The sequence below is a fragment of the Mytilus edulis genome, chromosome 12 (genome assembly GCF_963676685.1).
Source record: "Mytilus edulis chromosome 12, xbMytEdul2.2, whole genome shotgun sequence".
Taxonomy (NCBI): Eukaryota; Metazoa; Mollusca; class Bivalvia; order Mytilida; family Mytilidae; genus Mytilus; species Mytilus edulis.
Window position 1 is genome coordinate 57,983,665 of NC_092355.1, and position 15,641 is coordinate 57,999,305.

Sequence of the window (15,641 nt, forward strand, 5' to 3'; positions counted from 1 at the left end):
GAAAAGGGGTTAAATTGTTTATCTAGTCAATATTTATCTGCTCTGAAATTTTCAGAGGAATTGGACAATGGATGTTGGGTTGCTGCCCCACAATTGGTAATTTTTAAAGAAATTTTTCTGTTTTTGGTTATTATCTTGAATATTAGTATAGATAGAGATAAACTGTCAAGAGCAATAATGTTCAGCAAAGTAAGATCTACCCAAATAAGTCAACATGACCTAAATGGTCAGTTGACCCCCTCAAAGAGTTTTTGCCCTTTATAGTCAATTTTTAACAATTTTCATTAATTTTATAAATTTTTGTAAATTTTTACAAATTAATATTTTCCTCTGTGTAACTAAAGGGCCAAGTTTATTATAGATAGAGAAAATTGTAAGTAGCAAGAATGTTCAGTAAAGTAAGATCTACAAACACATCACCTGAACATCAAAACACAGTTTTGTCATGAATCCATCTGTGTCCCTTGTTTAATACATGTATGCACATTATGACCAAGGTGAGCGACACAGGCTCTTAAGAGCCTCTAGTTTGAGATCTCAACCCTCCCCCTATACCTCTAGCCAATGTAGAAAAAAACAAACGCACAACAATACGCAAAGTAAAACTCAGATTAAGAGAAGAACAAGTCTGATGTCAGAAAATGAAACAAAGGAACAAAAACAAAATGACAATAATAAATAAATAACAATAAACTATTGTCAGTAACTGACATGCCAGCTCCAGACCGTAATTTAACTGATTGGAATATTTTGTGTTCATCATATGTATATCAGGCACAATCCTTTCTGTTCTAGGTTTAGTATAATACCATCATGAAATATGTGAGAAGAACCAAACCCGTGTCAGACTACTTTTAATACAGTGATTGCTTTTAATGATTTTTTTTAACAATTTTAATGGTTATTGCCAATTATCTTAAAACATTAATTTATACATGTAAATATATAGACAGAAAGATCTACAAATAAGGCAAATGGTGTAGATTGTCAGTCCACTACATGATGGAGTTCTTGCTTTTTAATGATGTTTTTAATACTTTCAGTTTGTGGGTTTTGCTTATCATCTTGAACATGTTGAAAAGTATAAAAGATAGACAAAAAATATCAGCAAGACAATACCTACAAATAAGTCAAATCTTTCTGAAAGCATTAGTATACTATGTGTGATAACTCTAAAATGACAATTGTTTACCCTTTAAAGTGCTTTAAGCTGAAACTAAAGATCATAGACAGAAACTATAAACAGTAAATGTGATAAGCAATGCAAAATCAACAGCCAAAAGACTTTTATCTCAATTTCTATTTAGGTTTATGATGTTGGAAAGTGTCCAATGTTGAAGATGCACATATACGTTGATGAGTGACACTGGCTCTTTTAACATCCTCTGGTTTAGGATAGGAGACATTAATACAGAGACAATAGCGATTTCAGGCATACCTGTCAACTCACCCGTTTTTTGCGGGTGACACCCGTTATTTTCACCTCTCACCCGGGAGTTTTTCTTTACCCGGCGGGTCCCGGGAATTTCTAACATTACCCGTTTCACCGGGATTTCTGACCGGAATTGTTTCCGGTATTTAGAAGTAATGCGACCTTCGGTTTTATCGGTCTTTTTCAATGTAACCAAAAGTCAAAATGTAGGACTGTTTACCTGAGCTGTGAAATAGCTTCAGGTTATTCCTGTGGAAAAACTAAAACCACCCAAATAGTAAAGAGGGCCCTTTCAGTTGAAAATAACAAAGTGGTAGTTGAAAACAAGCCAAGATTTTTTGTTTTGTCAAAACTTGCTAAAACATTACTGGTTTTGCCAAACAGCAATGCAGACAGTGAGAGGGCATTTTCTTTAGTAAAGAAAATAGGTACAGAGTGTAGGGCTGATCTTAATAAGGATACACTGTGTGCTCTTCTTTCTTGTAAAATGAATACACATTTGCATTGCTATGAACTGAAACCAAGTGCAGTTCTTTTAAAGAATGCCAAGTCTGCTACTATGGAATATAACAATAGTCTGAAATAAACTTGTATACATGTTCTAACTGTTTCATATATATATTGACTATATAAATTATATGTAAACATATTTTTGTTCTTCAATTGAGCCCGCAAAATGTCGTACGCGTTATGACCTGAGATTTTTTTTCTCAATGCAGGTCATGACCTGACTTTTCATTTTCAGAGGTTGACAGGTATGTTTCAGGTGCAATAAGATTTGTTTTGTTAACCTTTGGTTTTGCATGGTTTGAATAAAGTCAAGTGGGCAAAGTGGTAAACCATTGCCATTTGGTATACAGTAGTTGTCATAGCAGTGGTCATGGTCTTGTGGGTTTCAAACTTCTAGTTTTTCTGCCCATATTTGATTGATCTTTCTAGGCACTCTGGCTAATCCTTCACTAATAAAAAATGACAGATAAGAACGAGCCAATAGCAGAAAGTGGCATTTGACACCAAATATAAATTAATCAACATCTATTTGTTTTCCATTACATACTACGTTGTGGGTGTTTATGTTTTAAACTTTAATACTCTTACAAGTTTGGTGATATACACTCAATACATTTTCCTCTTTATTTCAGACTGCTGTTCTAAGGACGAAAGGTATTTTCTTTATTTCATTATAAGATTTGACACATTACATATTTAGTGTTACTTATGAACACAATATCTATGTAAATATGATGCGAGGTAGATCCCTATTCAATTTAATGTCACTAGGTCAGAGGACATTGTTATAAAGTTATTATAAATAGACTGGAATATGTTCAGAAAAGTTGGGTTATTGATTTTGTTTAGTTATATGTAGAATACCAGGGAATCAGTTAAAACTGTTCGGTCTTGTAAGCACTTCCATGTGTACAATTATTTCCACATTTTTGGCAATTTAGATAAAACTGTGTTTTTCTGCATGAAAAATCAATGCATATCATCTATTTTCAAAAGTAATGCCCCTTGGAAATATGTATTTTATAGAAATTACTATGTTAGCATGTGCAGTTCTAATAATTAATCTATGAAATTCCTTTATATCAACAATGAATCGAACAAGTTTCGAAATCAGTTATGATCATTTGGAGGACAAACGTTTACCCTTATTGTCTACAGGTGTCCCTATGTCCCAAAATTATTTTGTTTTCTTCAATAAAGTGTTCCTCGACCACTTTATACACATTTGTTACTAAAAAACACAGACCATGTGCCAATATTGGATCACCATTTTCGAGTTGATATCTTTTTAGAAATTGAAAAATTGCTGAATCTGAATTTACAAGCGGGTGTATTTTTTCTCGAGGAAGATTTGTTGCAGTTTTTATACGCCAATCTAAGACAGAACGTATAATTGTATATTGTTGTCCCTTCCGACCGTCCATCTGTCTGTCCGTCCGTATCTCTGTCAGGCGTAAACATGTCGAACCGAAACCTGAGAACTACTTATCCAAATTTCATGAAACTTAATATTGTTGGTCGAAAGAACTGTAAAAACTTTTTGAGTGACGGGACTTTGTAACTAAAATAGGGGTGTATTTTATTATGTCGCACTGTATCTCAAAAATAATTTATGATTATTGCTTAAAACTTTACACAGTTCTTAGTTATATTGATCTAAAGATCTGTATACCTTTTGATGATGATTCAAAGTTTTTTTTTGAGATATTGAGGATTTTGTAAAAAAAAAAAGGGGGGGAGGGTTTTTTACATGTCGCCCCGTATCTTAAAAACAATTACGATTATTTTGGAACAGGGGGAGGGGTAATAACATGTCGCCCCCGTCTCTCAAAACCGATTCATGATTATTGCTTAAAACTTTACACACTTATTAGTTATTTCAAGGATTTGTATAGTAAGAAGGATTGGAATCTCGTGGGCTTTTGCATAGACTGTAGTATAATATCTTCTGCGGCGCGAGATTTTGTGAGATTACCCGTGATGCATCTGGAAAATGCTAAACTAGCTCTGATTAATGGCTGACATTTGCATCACCTAAACAAATAGACATCGATATGTAAGTATCTACAATCTATATTTATCAAATATTATGCTTGAAATAAGAAGTTTAAAATGGTTCTGGTGTTATGAATTAACTTTTACGATCGCAGTAAGAATACACGGCTCCATAGAATGAATTTGCATATTGACCGAAGTGACCTCACCCTATCACGCCTATTGGGCGGTCCTAACATCATTTTCTATTTTTATACTCCTTCCTCAAAAAACGGAGATGAGTGTTAAAATTTATATTTTCTAATAGATATATGATTTCTTCGTGTATTGAGTAAATTTCGTAGTGATTGATGCATTAGTTTTCCTATTTTTTTACGTTTCTTTGAGTTGATTACAACAAAAATGGCGTTCTGGAACGAAAATGGGGGTGGCTTGGGAAAAATGAATAAAGTTCTTCAATTGGCCTAGATTAATGTTCAAACATGTTTACAAACGTAAAACATTGGTGATAAAGTGTATTGAAGAAATCTCAAACCGCTAAATAAGGGAATTGTGATACTTTTTTGTCTTTAAAAATCAATGTGGTTCTCAGATGAATCGCAATTTACCAGGCCTAAATTGGGAGGGGATCCAGTTGTCATAATAATCTGATACTTCCTTCCTGTTAATATATTGAAGTGAAATCGTTAAACCATGTGTTTTGAAATAGTTTTACATCAATTTTAACTAGCCATGTTCCATAGATAACTCTATAGATTTGCCTTTGCCGATGTGGAAAGGGACAATGCATGGATGGTAATCTTTTCAAATGTTCAGCCCAATGTTAACCAGCATCATGATATTGTGAAAGTACATAGTGTACAACTGTACAAATGCATGAATGTACATTTTTACTGACATCAAAATAATACACCAACACAGCCCATCTACTTTAATGCCTTTAATGATGTATAGGTAGTGCTGTTTTTGTCTTCATTATAAATCACTGCCCCCCCCTTTATTATGCATGTTATTATTATTTACCCCCTTCTCTATCTGACATTTTGCTAGGCTAAATAATGTTTTCCTGCAACAACTTCAAATCAAACAATGAAAGATGTTTTCCTGCAACGGTGTCAAAGCAAAAATCAAAATAGCCTTGCAAGATTTTTTCCTGCAACGGCGTCAAAGCAAATAATTAAAATAGCAAGACGTCAATTTTTTAAACCTGTGCATTACAAATGTACCTGAGCTTTATCTTTTGTAGACCGAACTGCTCATAACTATACTTCAGTCAAGTCCAGTTAGAGTTTTATATATATAATATATAAAGGATATTCTGTTTAATATCCAAAATATCTATTTATTCCTTTTATTGTTATTTTTGATTTTTTTTTTTTTTGCGACATCTTTTGATCCTACAATATTGCATAATATTTTATTTTAAAACAATAGAAACATTGCTACAAATATAAATTATTCCTAAATTTGCATAAACCCATAGAAATCCAACATAAATTTTGCAAATATAATTGTTAGACCAAAGATCTTGAGGTAGTATTGCTATTGTTAAGGACATATTTGATATTGGAATTGTTTAAGCCATATGCTATTGTATTTTTATTGCCACATGTAACTATATTACACCTTTTTTTCAGTATTTTCCAAAATGCTCAAACTGGTGAATGCTGAGAAGAAAAGTCTAGGCACAAGGATTCAAGTCCCCAAAAAAGTCTAAGCAGTTGTGTGCCAACAGCATTTGACCATTCATGCACTAATCATGTGGACTTATATATATATATGGCATGCCTTCAAATAGAAATAGAAATACAAGTGTATCGGTACAACTGAATGCCACTTTTGACCAGAATGTTCCTCTGAATATCATTTATGGAGGATATACCAACAATGTTTCATTGGATCATTAACATTCAATCTCTTATACCAACACGTGAAAGCTACGCTTTGTGTGTAGGGAACTTTGATAGTGACTTGATAGATGATCAAGTGATACCTGGGTTAAATTGTATTATTTCTATATTTTAACATAAAAAAAATAAATCATTGAAAATCTTTTTTTAAATTCCATTACATGCCAGATTTATTTAATACTTCAAATCTGCTTGGTGTTGAGTGTACTATGTATATTGACGATGTACATGTATGTGTAGTAAAATAAGCAAGGAGACATGGGATATGATTGAAATAAGACAACTATCCATCCAATATCAAATGAAGATTTTAAAAACTAGTAGTCTACATGTACAATGATTGAATTAATGAATGTATGTCATCCACCATCAACAAAACCCATGCAGCATAGCAGGTCGTTAAATATAATCACATGAAACCAACAGCCCATACATAATACATGCACAAAAAATAGTTTTTGTACCAAATTTAAAATTATTAATAAGACATAACAGTAAAGAGATGCAGAATCTGGTATGATTGCCAATCGAATGAGACAGCTCAGTTCACCAAAGAAACAAATGATGTTGATGTAAGCAATTATTTAATCTATAAAAATCGTTCTACATGTATATTCGTAACTGTGAGCTATAAAGTCAATTCATGTAAAGGGCAAAATTGTACAAAAAGTATCTTCTGTTAGACAATAACCATTTTATAGTTATCATGTACATGTTAACAAAGTCATTTATTGTAAAAATAGTTTTTATACCAAATTTGAAGTTAAGACCTAAGAGTAAAGAGATGTGGTATGATTGTCAATCGAATGAGACAGTTCAGTTTACCAAAGATCAAATGATGTTGAAGTACCGGTAAGCCATTATTCAATCTATCCTTGATAGACAAAAGTCAGTGTTGTACATGTATATTAGTAATTGTGCGCTATAAAGTCAATTGATACCAGGCAAAATTGTACAAAAAGTATCTTCTGTTAGACAATAAACATTTTAGTTATGTTTACAAAGACATTTATTGACGCTACAGTCTAGACCTAGAAAGCATGAAAGTTACAGACAGAAAAGTATTGCTTTTGTTTTAATACTTGATGTAAACTGCTGTTACGTACCCAGAGGCGGATTTAGGGGGCCCGGGCCACCCTTTTTCAGAAAAAATTTGGTTGTTTAATATAGGAAATCACTGAAGCGTGACTGGAGCGGCCCCCCCTTAGGTAGTCAGTGGGCCTCCATTTATGTAAATTTCTAGATCCGCCAGATGTAATGTTATTAGTAATTAAAAATTTGCTTGCATTGATAATTTATAACACACTGGCTAACGTTTCTTTAAAATTATGCCTATATGTTTATGATGATTGAAACCGGCTACAGTAACATGCAGAGGCAGTTTTATAGGGTTTACCAGTGGGCTCCCTCTTCAACAGTACTTGTTCCAAACTTATGATAATGACTAGCCACTGACATATATGTATACAACGCAATGCAGTATAAATTCGTCCTGAAATGTGTGGTCAGTTCTTTTTTGCCACAAAAATTGGTTTGCACCTGTTTCCCGAGATTGATGGTTTCCGAAGATGCAAATTCGCATGTATAGCTATAATGACATAATTTACAAGAAAAAGATTTTTTTTTGAATTTCTTTGACAATTGACTGAAAATAAAAAATTACAGAAGTTGACATACAAAACTGTTGTTATACACCTTCCATCAAATAAAACAGTTAAATTATGCTTTTTCGTCAATTGAAACTTCAGTGAAAATCAATAATAATTACATTTTAAAAGAATGAATACAGTCCTTAACCATTACAACATTGTCTATACGTGACAAAAATAAGAACACAACTCGATGCATGTCGTGTGTGTACAAAAAAAATCACGTTCCGATATCGTAAGTGACGAGTAGTAGTAGTAGTAATAGTGGCGAGTACCGAAGTCTCGCCGCGGAAGAGATTACGATAAACCGCGAGATTCCAATCCTTCTTACTATACAAATCCTTGGTTATTTAATATACAAATCTGTGTATGTTTTGGTTTGATTCAAAATTTTATTTTAGAGTCATATATTTTTTAGCTCACCAGGCCCTTTGCAAGTGAGCTTTTCTCATCACTTGGCGTCCGTCGTTCGTCGTCGTTAGTCATCGTTAACTTTTACAAAAATCTTCTTCTCTGAAACTACTGGGCCAAATTAAACCAAACTTGGCCACAATCATCATTAGGGTATCTAGTTTAAAAGATGTGTCCGGTGACCTGGCCAACCAACCAAGATGGCTGCCATGACTAAAAATAAAACATAGGGGTAAAATGCAGTTTTTGGCTTATAACTCAAAAACCAAAGTATTTAAAGCAAATCTGACATGAAGTGAAATTGTTGATCAGGTCAAAATCTATCTGCCCTGGAATTTTCAGATGAATCATATAACCCGTTGTTAGGTTGCTGCCCCTGAATCTGTAATTTTAAGGAAATTTTGCTGTTTTTTGTTATTATCTTGAATATTATTATAGATAGAGATAAACTGTAAACAGCAATAATGTACAGCAAAGTAAGACCTAAAAATAAGTCAACATTAAAAAAATGGTCAATTGACCCCCTAAGGAGTTATTGCCCTTCCTAGTCAATTTTTAACAATTTTCATAAAATTTGTAGATTTTCACTAACAATTTCCACTGAAACTACTGTAGGCGAGTGACTTATTTCAAAAAGACGCTTAGTTAACGACTTTAATGCACCCACCTAACACACGGCTGTATTATATATCATTCGAAAGCTAATAATCTGTACTTTCTGTTTTGCCCGGTCGTAAAAAAATCGTACGGTGCAATTTCCGTCAAATCAAGATCAAAGGCTAAGGACGAATAAGGGCATATTGTCTAAGATTTCAGCTTGATTGCATAATATGACTTTTATATACTTAATTCACATAATTATGCAAACAATTTAAACTTTTAGCAGAGCGATTAACAGTCATTAATCAAATGCATTTTTATATATTTAAAGCGTGTTTTTGATAGACAGCACATGTTTCCTGAAATTCGAGTAAAAGTTAATAAAATGTGCAAAAACACGAATTTTTCTTTCTGATGCAACTGCTAATAATTTTAAACTAAGTAAAACCCTGTAATGACTATCAAAGAATTTTTTGACATCATAAATTTCCTAAAATTATGCTTTCTTCTAATCAAACAGCAAATCAAAACAACTCATACAGTTGCCCCAAATACCCCATCTGCGAAAAACAGCTTTTAAGCATTTCTTGCAATTTAAACATTGTATGTGGTCAAAATAAGATTTATAATAAACAAATTCTTAAGAATCTGAAAAATTCAAAGTAAAAAAATATGTGCACGAATCTTACTATTGCTTGAAATAAAGGTGGCGAAACTAAGAGATTGCAATCTGCATTGAAACTACCCGACTGAAATGAACATCTTTCGACTTTTCTAATTGTTTGATTTGTAGCTTCATTATAATTATTGATGTAGTGAAAAACCCTTATGTTTATTTAATGTGAACCATAAAAAAAGAAATTGACAATCTAGACAAAAATAAATAGAAAATTAATTGATGAAAATTGAAATTTCAAAGAATTAAAAAACCAGGAAACAAACTATAAAACTTTACTTCATGATTGATTAAATTGCGCTGTTCATTGCAATTGTTTAAATGCATTAATTCAGCAAATAAGAATAATTTTGAAGAAAAAAAATCCATTAATACGCAACGATTCTAGTTACAACTAGACTTCCTCAGAATAGGTAGGTAGGTGCATTAACAATTTATTTTCATGGTTAAAGTCACTCGCCTATGGTCCAAATTCATTATAGATTGAGATAATTGTAAGCAGCAAGAATGTTTAGTTAAGTTAGATCACCATCACCAAAACACAATTTTGTCATGAATCCATCTGTGTCCTTTGTTTAATATTCACATAGACCAAGGTGAGCGACACAGGCTTTTTAGAGCCTCTAGTTTGTTAAAAGCAGTCGTTTTTTACATGTCGTGCTGTATTTCAGAAACTATTTATAATTATTGCATAAAACTTACACACAAGACGATGGGCGTATCAGGCGCATATGGCTCACTTCTTTATTAGAGGATACGCAGACAATCCTTATCCTTTTTAGATCTCCGGTGCCAAAGTACCCATGCGAGCTTATGCCATCACTTGGCATCTGTCGTTGTCGTCATCGTCCTCGTAAACTATTTCAGTAATCTTCTTCTTTGACACTACTGAGCAGAATGCTTTCAAACTTTAACTGAATTTTTGTTAAGGGTCTAACTATATATAAATCCTATCCAAAGTTTTGATGATCCATCTGCAAACATGGCTGATATGAATAAAAATAGAACATAGGTATCATATGCAGTTTTTGACTTATATTTTTTTCAAAAATAAAAACATTTATAGTAAATCTGACATGGGGTGAACATGTTCAATAAGTCAAAATCTATCAGCACTGAAACTTGAAGTCGAACTGAAAAACCCATTGTTGGATTTTTTGTTTATCTTGAATATAATTCTAGATAGAGATAAACTGTAGCGAATATGTTCAGCAAAGTAAGATCTACAAAAAAGTTACTATAACCAAAATTCTCAATTGACACCTTAAGGAGTTATTGCCCTTTAAAGACAATTTTGCTTAATTTGCTCATCATGTTTGCTAACATTTAAAAATATTCTTCTCCGAAACTACTGGGCATAATACTTCTAAACTTTAACTGGATGTTCCTAAAGGTATCTAGTTTATAGATTGTATCTGTGTTTAGATCAATCAACAGACAAGGCCGCTATGGCCAAAAATAGATCATGGGGGTCAAATGCAGTTTTTGGCCTACATCTCAAAAACTTAAGCATATAGAGTAAATCTGACATGGGGTTATATTGTTAAATAGGTCAAGTTGCATCAGTCCTTAAATACATGTATATTCAGACGAACCGAACATTACATTGTTTGGTTGTTGTCACTAAATTGGTAATTTTAAGGATATTTTGCTGTTTTTATGCCCCACTACCACCTACGATAGTAGAGGGGCATTATGTTTTCTGGTCTGTGCGTCCGTTCGTTCGTCTGTCTGTTCGTTCGTCTGTTCGTTCGTCCGTCCGTCCGTTCGTTCGTCCGTCTGTCCCGCTTCAGGTTAAAGTTTTTGGTCAAGGTAGTTTTTGATGAAGTTGAAGTCCAATCGACTTCAAACTTAGTATACATGTTCCCTATGATATGATCTTTTTAATTTTAATGCCAAATTAGAGGGTTTACCCCAATTTCACGGTCCAATGAACATAGAAAATGATAGTGCGAGTGGGGCATTTGTGTACTGGGGACACATTCTTGTTGGTTATCATCTTGAATATTATTGAAGATAAAGATAAACTGTAAACAGCGAAAATATTCAGCAAAGTAAGATTTTCTTAAACGTTGAAATGACAAAAATTGTAAATTGGCCCTTCAAGGACAATTTGACAAAATTTATTCATCATGTAACTTAATTATAACATTTATAAATCTACTCCTCTGAAACTACTAGGCCATAATCTTCTGAAGTTTATTAAAAAAATTGTAACCAAAGTTTTGATCCACTAACATTCATGGCCATCATGGCTAAAATAGAACATAAGGGTGACATGCAGTTATTTTGTTTTATAAAAAAAAATTAGCAGTTAGTACAAACGTGACATGGAGATACAGTGAATAATAGAACAAAATCTATCAGTGATGAACTTTTAGAACACTTGGACCAACCGCTGTAGGGTTACTGTCCGAAATACAATAAAAAAAATTCATCTTATTTATTGATATTTCAATGTCATGTTAAAATCTTGCAAAATGCTATTTAAAATATATAGAAAGAAATTTGAAGTCCATTTTATATATTCATTATATACATATGTAATGTACAAATCAAGAACTTTCATTCTTCTAATACTATGTTGTTATTAAATTGCTGTTTCTTTATTGGCCCTGTAGATTCGAGGTTAGCTGTATTTGACCCGAAACTTGAGTCGAGGGCCAATATACTTGATTGAGAATCTATAATAGGGACAATTAAGACACAGCAAGTTCATAACACTTTTAATAACTAATTTATATTCTTTTAATACAAATAAAATAGGAAACTTACCTTATTTGCATATCTGAACTTGTTTTTACGCTTTTACGTCCATGATTTTTGTTCTTTTCAAATATAAAGTTGCTGGGAAAAATAAATCCGACAGTTTAACTATTCTTCGTCTGTTTCGGATGAATAATTAACAGAGATGCAAGTGTCGATAATCAGAAGTCCTTCTCGGAAAGGCTGTAAATTATTCCCGTTTCAAGACTTCAAACGGTTACAAAATATTGAACATCATTTAACCTTTTTATATTACTCCTTAAGTTAAGTAATGGTGTAAGAAAATTTAAACCGGAAGTGAATGTCCCGTATTAACCCATGGGCCAACACGGCTTTTATCCGTATTGGTCCTGTTTTTGTCCGTATTGGTCTTGTAAGAAAAGCAATATGAACTCTTGATTTATATCGATAGTGGAACGTTTTCAGTATTTAACATGACGATGTATTTGTATTAGGGCTAATTTGCTCATATCATTTAAAAAGTATATACATTGTATATTGATCTATCAGAATGCATTGACCTTCGGACTTCGTCCTCCGTTAATACACTCATAAGAGGTCAATATATATAACGTATTGTCCTCGTCAGAAGTTCATTGTTGTAAAACATTGTAGCTTATAAAACATACACATGACATCTTACATCTTATATAATTTATAACATATCTCATGTAATTTATAAGATATCTTATATAATTTATAAGATACATGTATCTTATATCATTTATAAGAAATCTTATAAAATTTATACGATATCTTATATATAATTTATAAGATATATTATAATTCATAAGATATCTTATATAATTTAAGATATCTTATATAATTCATAAGATATCTTATATAATCTATAAGATATATTATATAATTCATAAGATATCTTATATGATTTTATGATTTATAATATATATTATAAGTTACCGTATATGATTTATAAGATATCTTATTGTTAAATATTTTATGAACTATTTTGGTATATCTTATCAAATTTTGAAGTGTTATTAAAAAGTAAAATAGCTTGTCATAAATATTACTATTTATAGTCACTATTCCTAAGGTGTAGCACAGATTTCGTAAATATCATTAGCCATACATTGATAATAGACAGTTTTGACATTTATATTTTCAGAGTCTTCTATGTTTGGCAGAGGAAGCTACGAATCATTTGACATGCGCTGCATGGTAACCGGCCAGTTCGCCGTTGGAAAATCAAGTCTAGTCAAGCTTTTAGTTGGGGATAATGTTCCAGAAGGGCGACATGCGACTGATGGCATTTCCCTCGTTGAAGGTCGCTGTGGACTCGATATTGAGACCAGAAGTTGGATTATGATAGATCCTGGTAAGAATAAACATCAATATATATATATATGGATTAAAATTTATTGTTTTTCTACTGTTTTTAAGGAGCTGAGGTAGGCAATATTTAGTGTGTAAAGAAATGAACATGTTTAGTCAACCTTAACTCTAGATTATGTGTGTGCCTGTCTGCAATTCAGTGGTTGTTGCTGGTTGCTATCTGGGTTTTTTTCTGTTCAACACTAATTGTGTTGTAACTAATTTGGCTGATGCTAGTTAATGCCCAACCTAGCGGCATTATGCTTTTCTGTATGTGTATCTATTTGTCCGTCCATATATAGGGGTGTGGTCAATGTTGAAGGCCATACACTTACATGTAATTGTTTTAAACCTTGTCGATGGGACTTTGTTGAAAGTTGTCTCATCTACAATCATGCCACGTTTTATTTCATAATGTTTCCTGGTTATGTCATTCTCATCGTTGACAGGTTTTTAATCCATTAACCTTATTTTTCATGGTTCAATGATCAACTCTTACTTTTAATGCTAAAGTTGGTTTGAAGTCACTTTTGATGACTACCAGTATGTCATTTTGATATAGACAGAGTAAAGTTCATTTCAAAGTTTATTTATTCTGTGTATTAAGTAGATAACATCAGTATTTTGTTATCTCTTTATACAGCAACCTATAATGCCTTGGATGTTGTGTACAATAAGGTGTTAATGACCTCCATAGAAGAAGATGAGAGTCAACGTGAAACAAAAACACCAGAAAAACAGGAATCAGTTGCAAAACCTGGTGATAGTCAAAATAAAGAAGATACTAATTCTCAGAAGTCAGATGCTTCCAAGTCACCATATTCTCCTGTTACCCTATCAGATGAACCTTCTTCACAGCCACAAGCAGCTCAATATGTGTCCCCACAGACTTCATCTAGTGAGTCTAAAAAACAGCAAATAAAGAAGAAAATAAAAACAAAAATGACCAAAAAGGAAATAAGAAAGAGAATGGAGAAAGTCCTAAAAACTGGGAAATATAAGATGAAAGTTGGCAGGCTCATCTTCTGGGACTTTGGTGGACAGTATGTCTATTATACAACACACCAGACATTCATGACTTTCAGAGCTTTGTTTCTAGTAGTTTTTGATGGAAGTAAAGGATTGAATGAAGAAATACCTGATGTACTGTGTTTTCCAGGGCAGCATATGACACCAACCCCAGCAGGTAATTTATATCAATTAGAATTGTAAAATTTATATAACTGAACATACTTCATTCAAAAATAAACATAGCTTGCATAATGACAATTAGAAACCAATAGTCCGAAGAAACATTCTTATCTTGATGATCAAAAGTCTAACTTATTTGTATGTCGTCTTAACCTTTGAAAGTCATCATTGACCTAAAAAATAACAAATTTAAATGCCGTTATATTGTCACGGGATGCTGGATAGGCCAATCAAATTAACGCAGATTTTCATTTCACTTTTTTGAATCACACTCCGTACAGTGTGATACAAAAAATGTACATGCTAGCAAGACATATATAACAGGACACAACCATGAGAAAATGTAACACAAAACAGTTTTAAGAATCATACAGTAAAATACTTCAACATTTATCGAGAAATTCAGGGCAAGTAATTTTTGTTCTGGACAAGAAGAATCTAGTTTTATTTGCCAAGGGTAAAGTTTTCAAAACGAATATTTTCATACCCCTTTTAAAACACATATTATACTCTATTCTTATTTCAGTCTTTCTACTGCACTGGGTAAACTCAATCCTGACCTATTGTAAGGTGGTGTTTGCTGGTATCCCTAAGATATTGTTTGTTGCCACCCATAAGGACAAGGTACCAGTGGTAAGTAGCAAAGATAAAATTACGTCTCATTTAAAGACATCCCTAAGATCTTGTTTGTTGCTTCCCATAAAAAAAAGCCACAAGTGGTAAGTGAAAAGTATCTATTAAAAATTTTTTTATACAGGAAATAATTAGATCTTGTTTGTAGCTAACCACAAGGTACCAGTGGCAACATAGATGCCAACCATTACGATTTTTGCGTAGTTTTTCCGATTTTGCTATAAAAACTACGCTGTTACGGTCAAAGTCGAATAGTTACGGATTACCAATCATTGCCGTTCAATTTTGTAAAACGCGGATTTGTATCATTACTTTTCCGTCCTGGTCCGGTATTTAGAAAACGCCAATGTAATGCTTCCGGTTTCTCGGGAGTTATCAACCTATTGTTGAGTAACTAACTGACTTCCGAAGATGCAAACTTGCATTTTATGAAGGAGCTTTCCCCCTTTCTCTACTTCTCCTTGACAAAACGAAAATGTACGAGTCGAGAACATCTGAACAATTAATGAATGGAATACATACTACAGACAACA

The 15,641-nt window shown here is 32.7% G+C and overlaps 1 protein-coding gene across 1 annotated transcript in view; it reads left to right on the forward strand.

Annotated features, from left to right (window-relative positions):
* Positions 1-2,546: 2,546 nt before the first annotated feature.
* Positions 2,547-15,641, forward strand: part of LOC139499577 (uncharacterized) — a 30,617-nt gene continuing 17,522 nt past the window's right edge. Inside the window, exons 1-4 of the mRNA XM_071288310.1 lie at positions 2,547-2,596; positions 13,079-13,288; positions 13,928-14,470; positions 15,002-15,108. Coding sequence (XP_071144411.1) covers positions 13,087-13,288; positions 13,928-14,470; positions 15,002-15,108 — 852 coding nt within the window. The 5' untranslated portion in view covers positions 2,547-2,596; positions 13,079-13,086. The remainder of the gene's footprint in view (positions 2,597-13,078; positions 13,289-13,927; positions 14,471-15,001; positions 15,109-15,641) is intronic.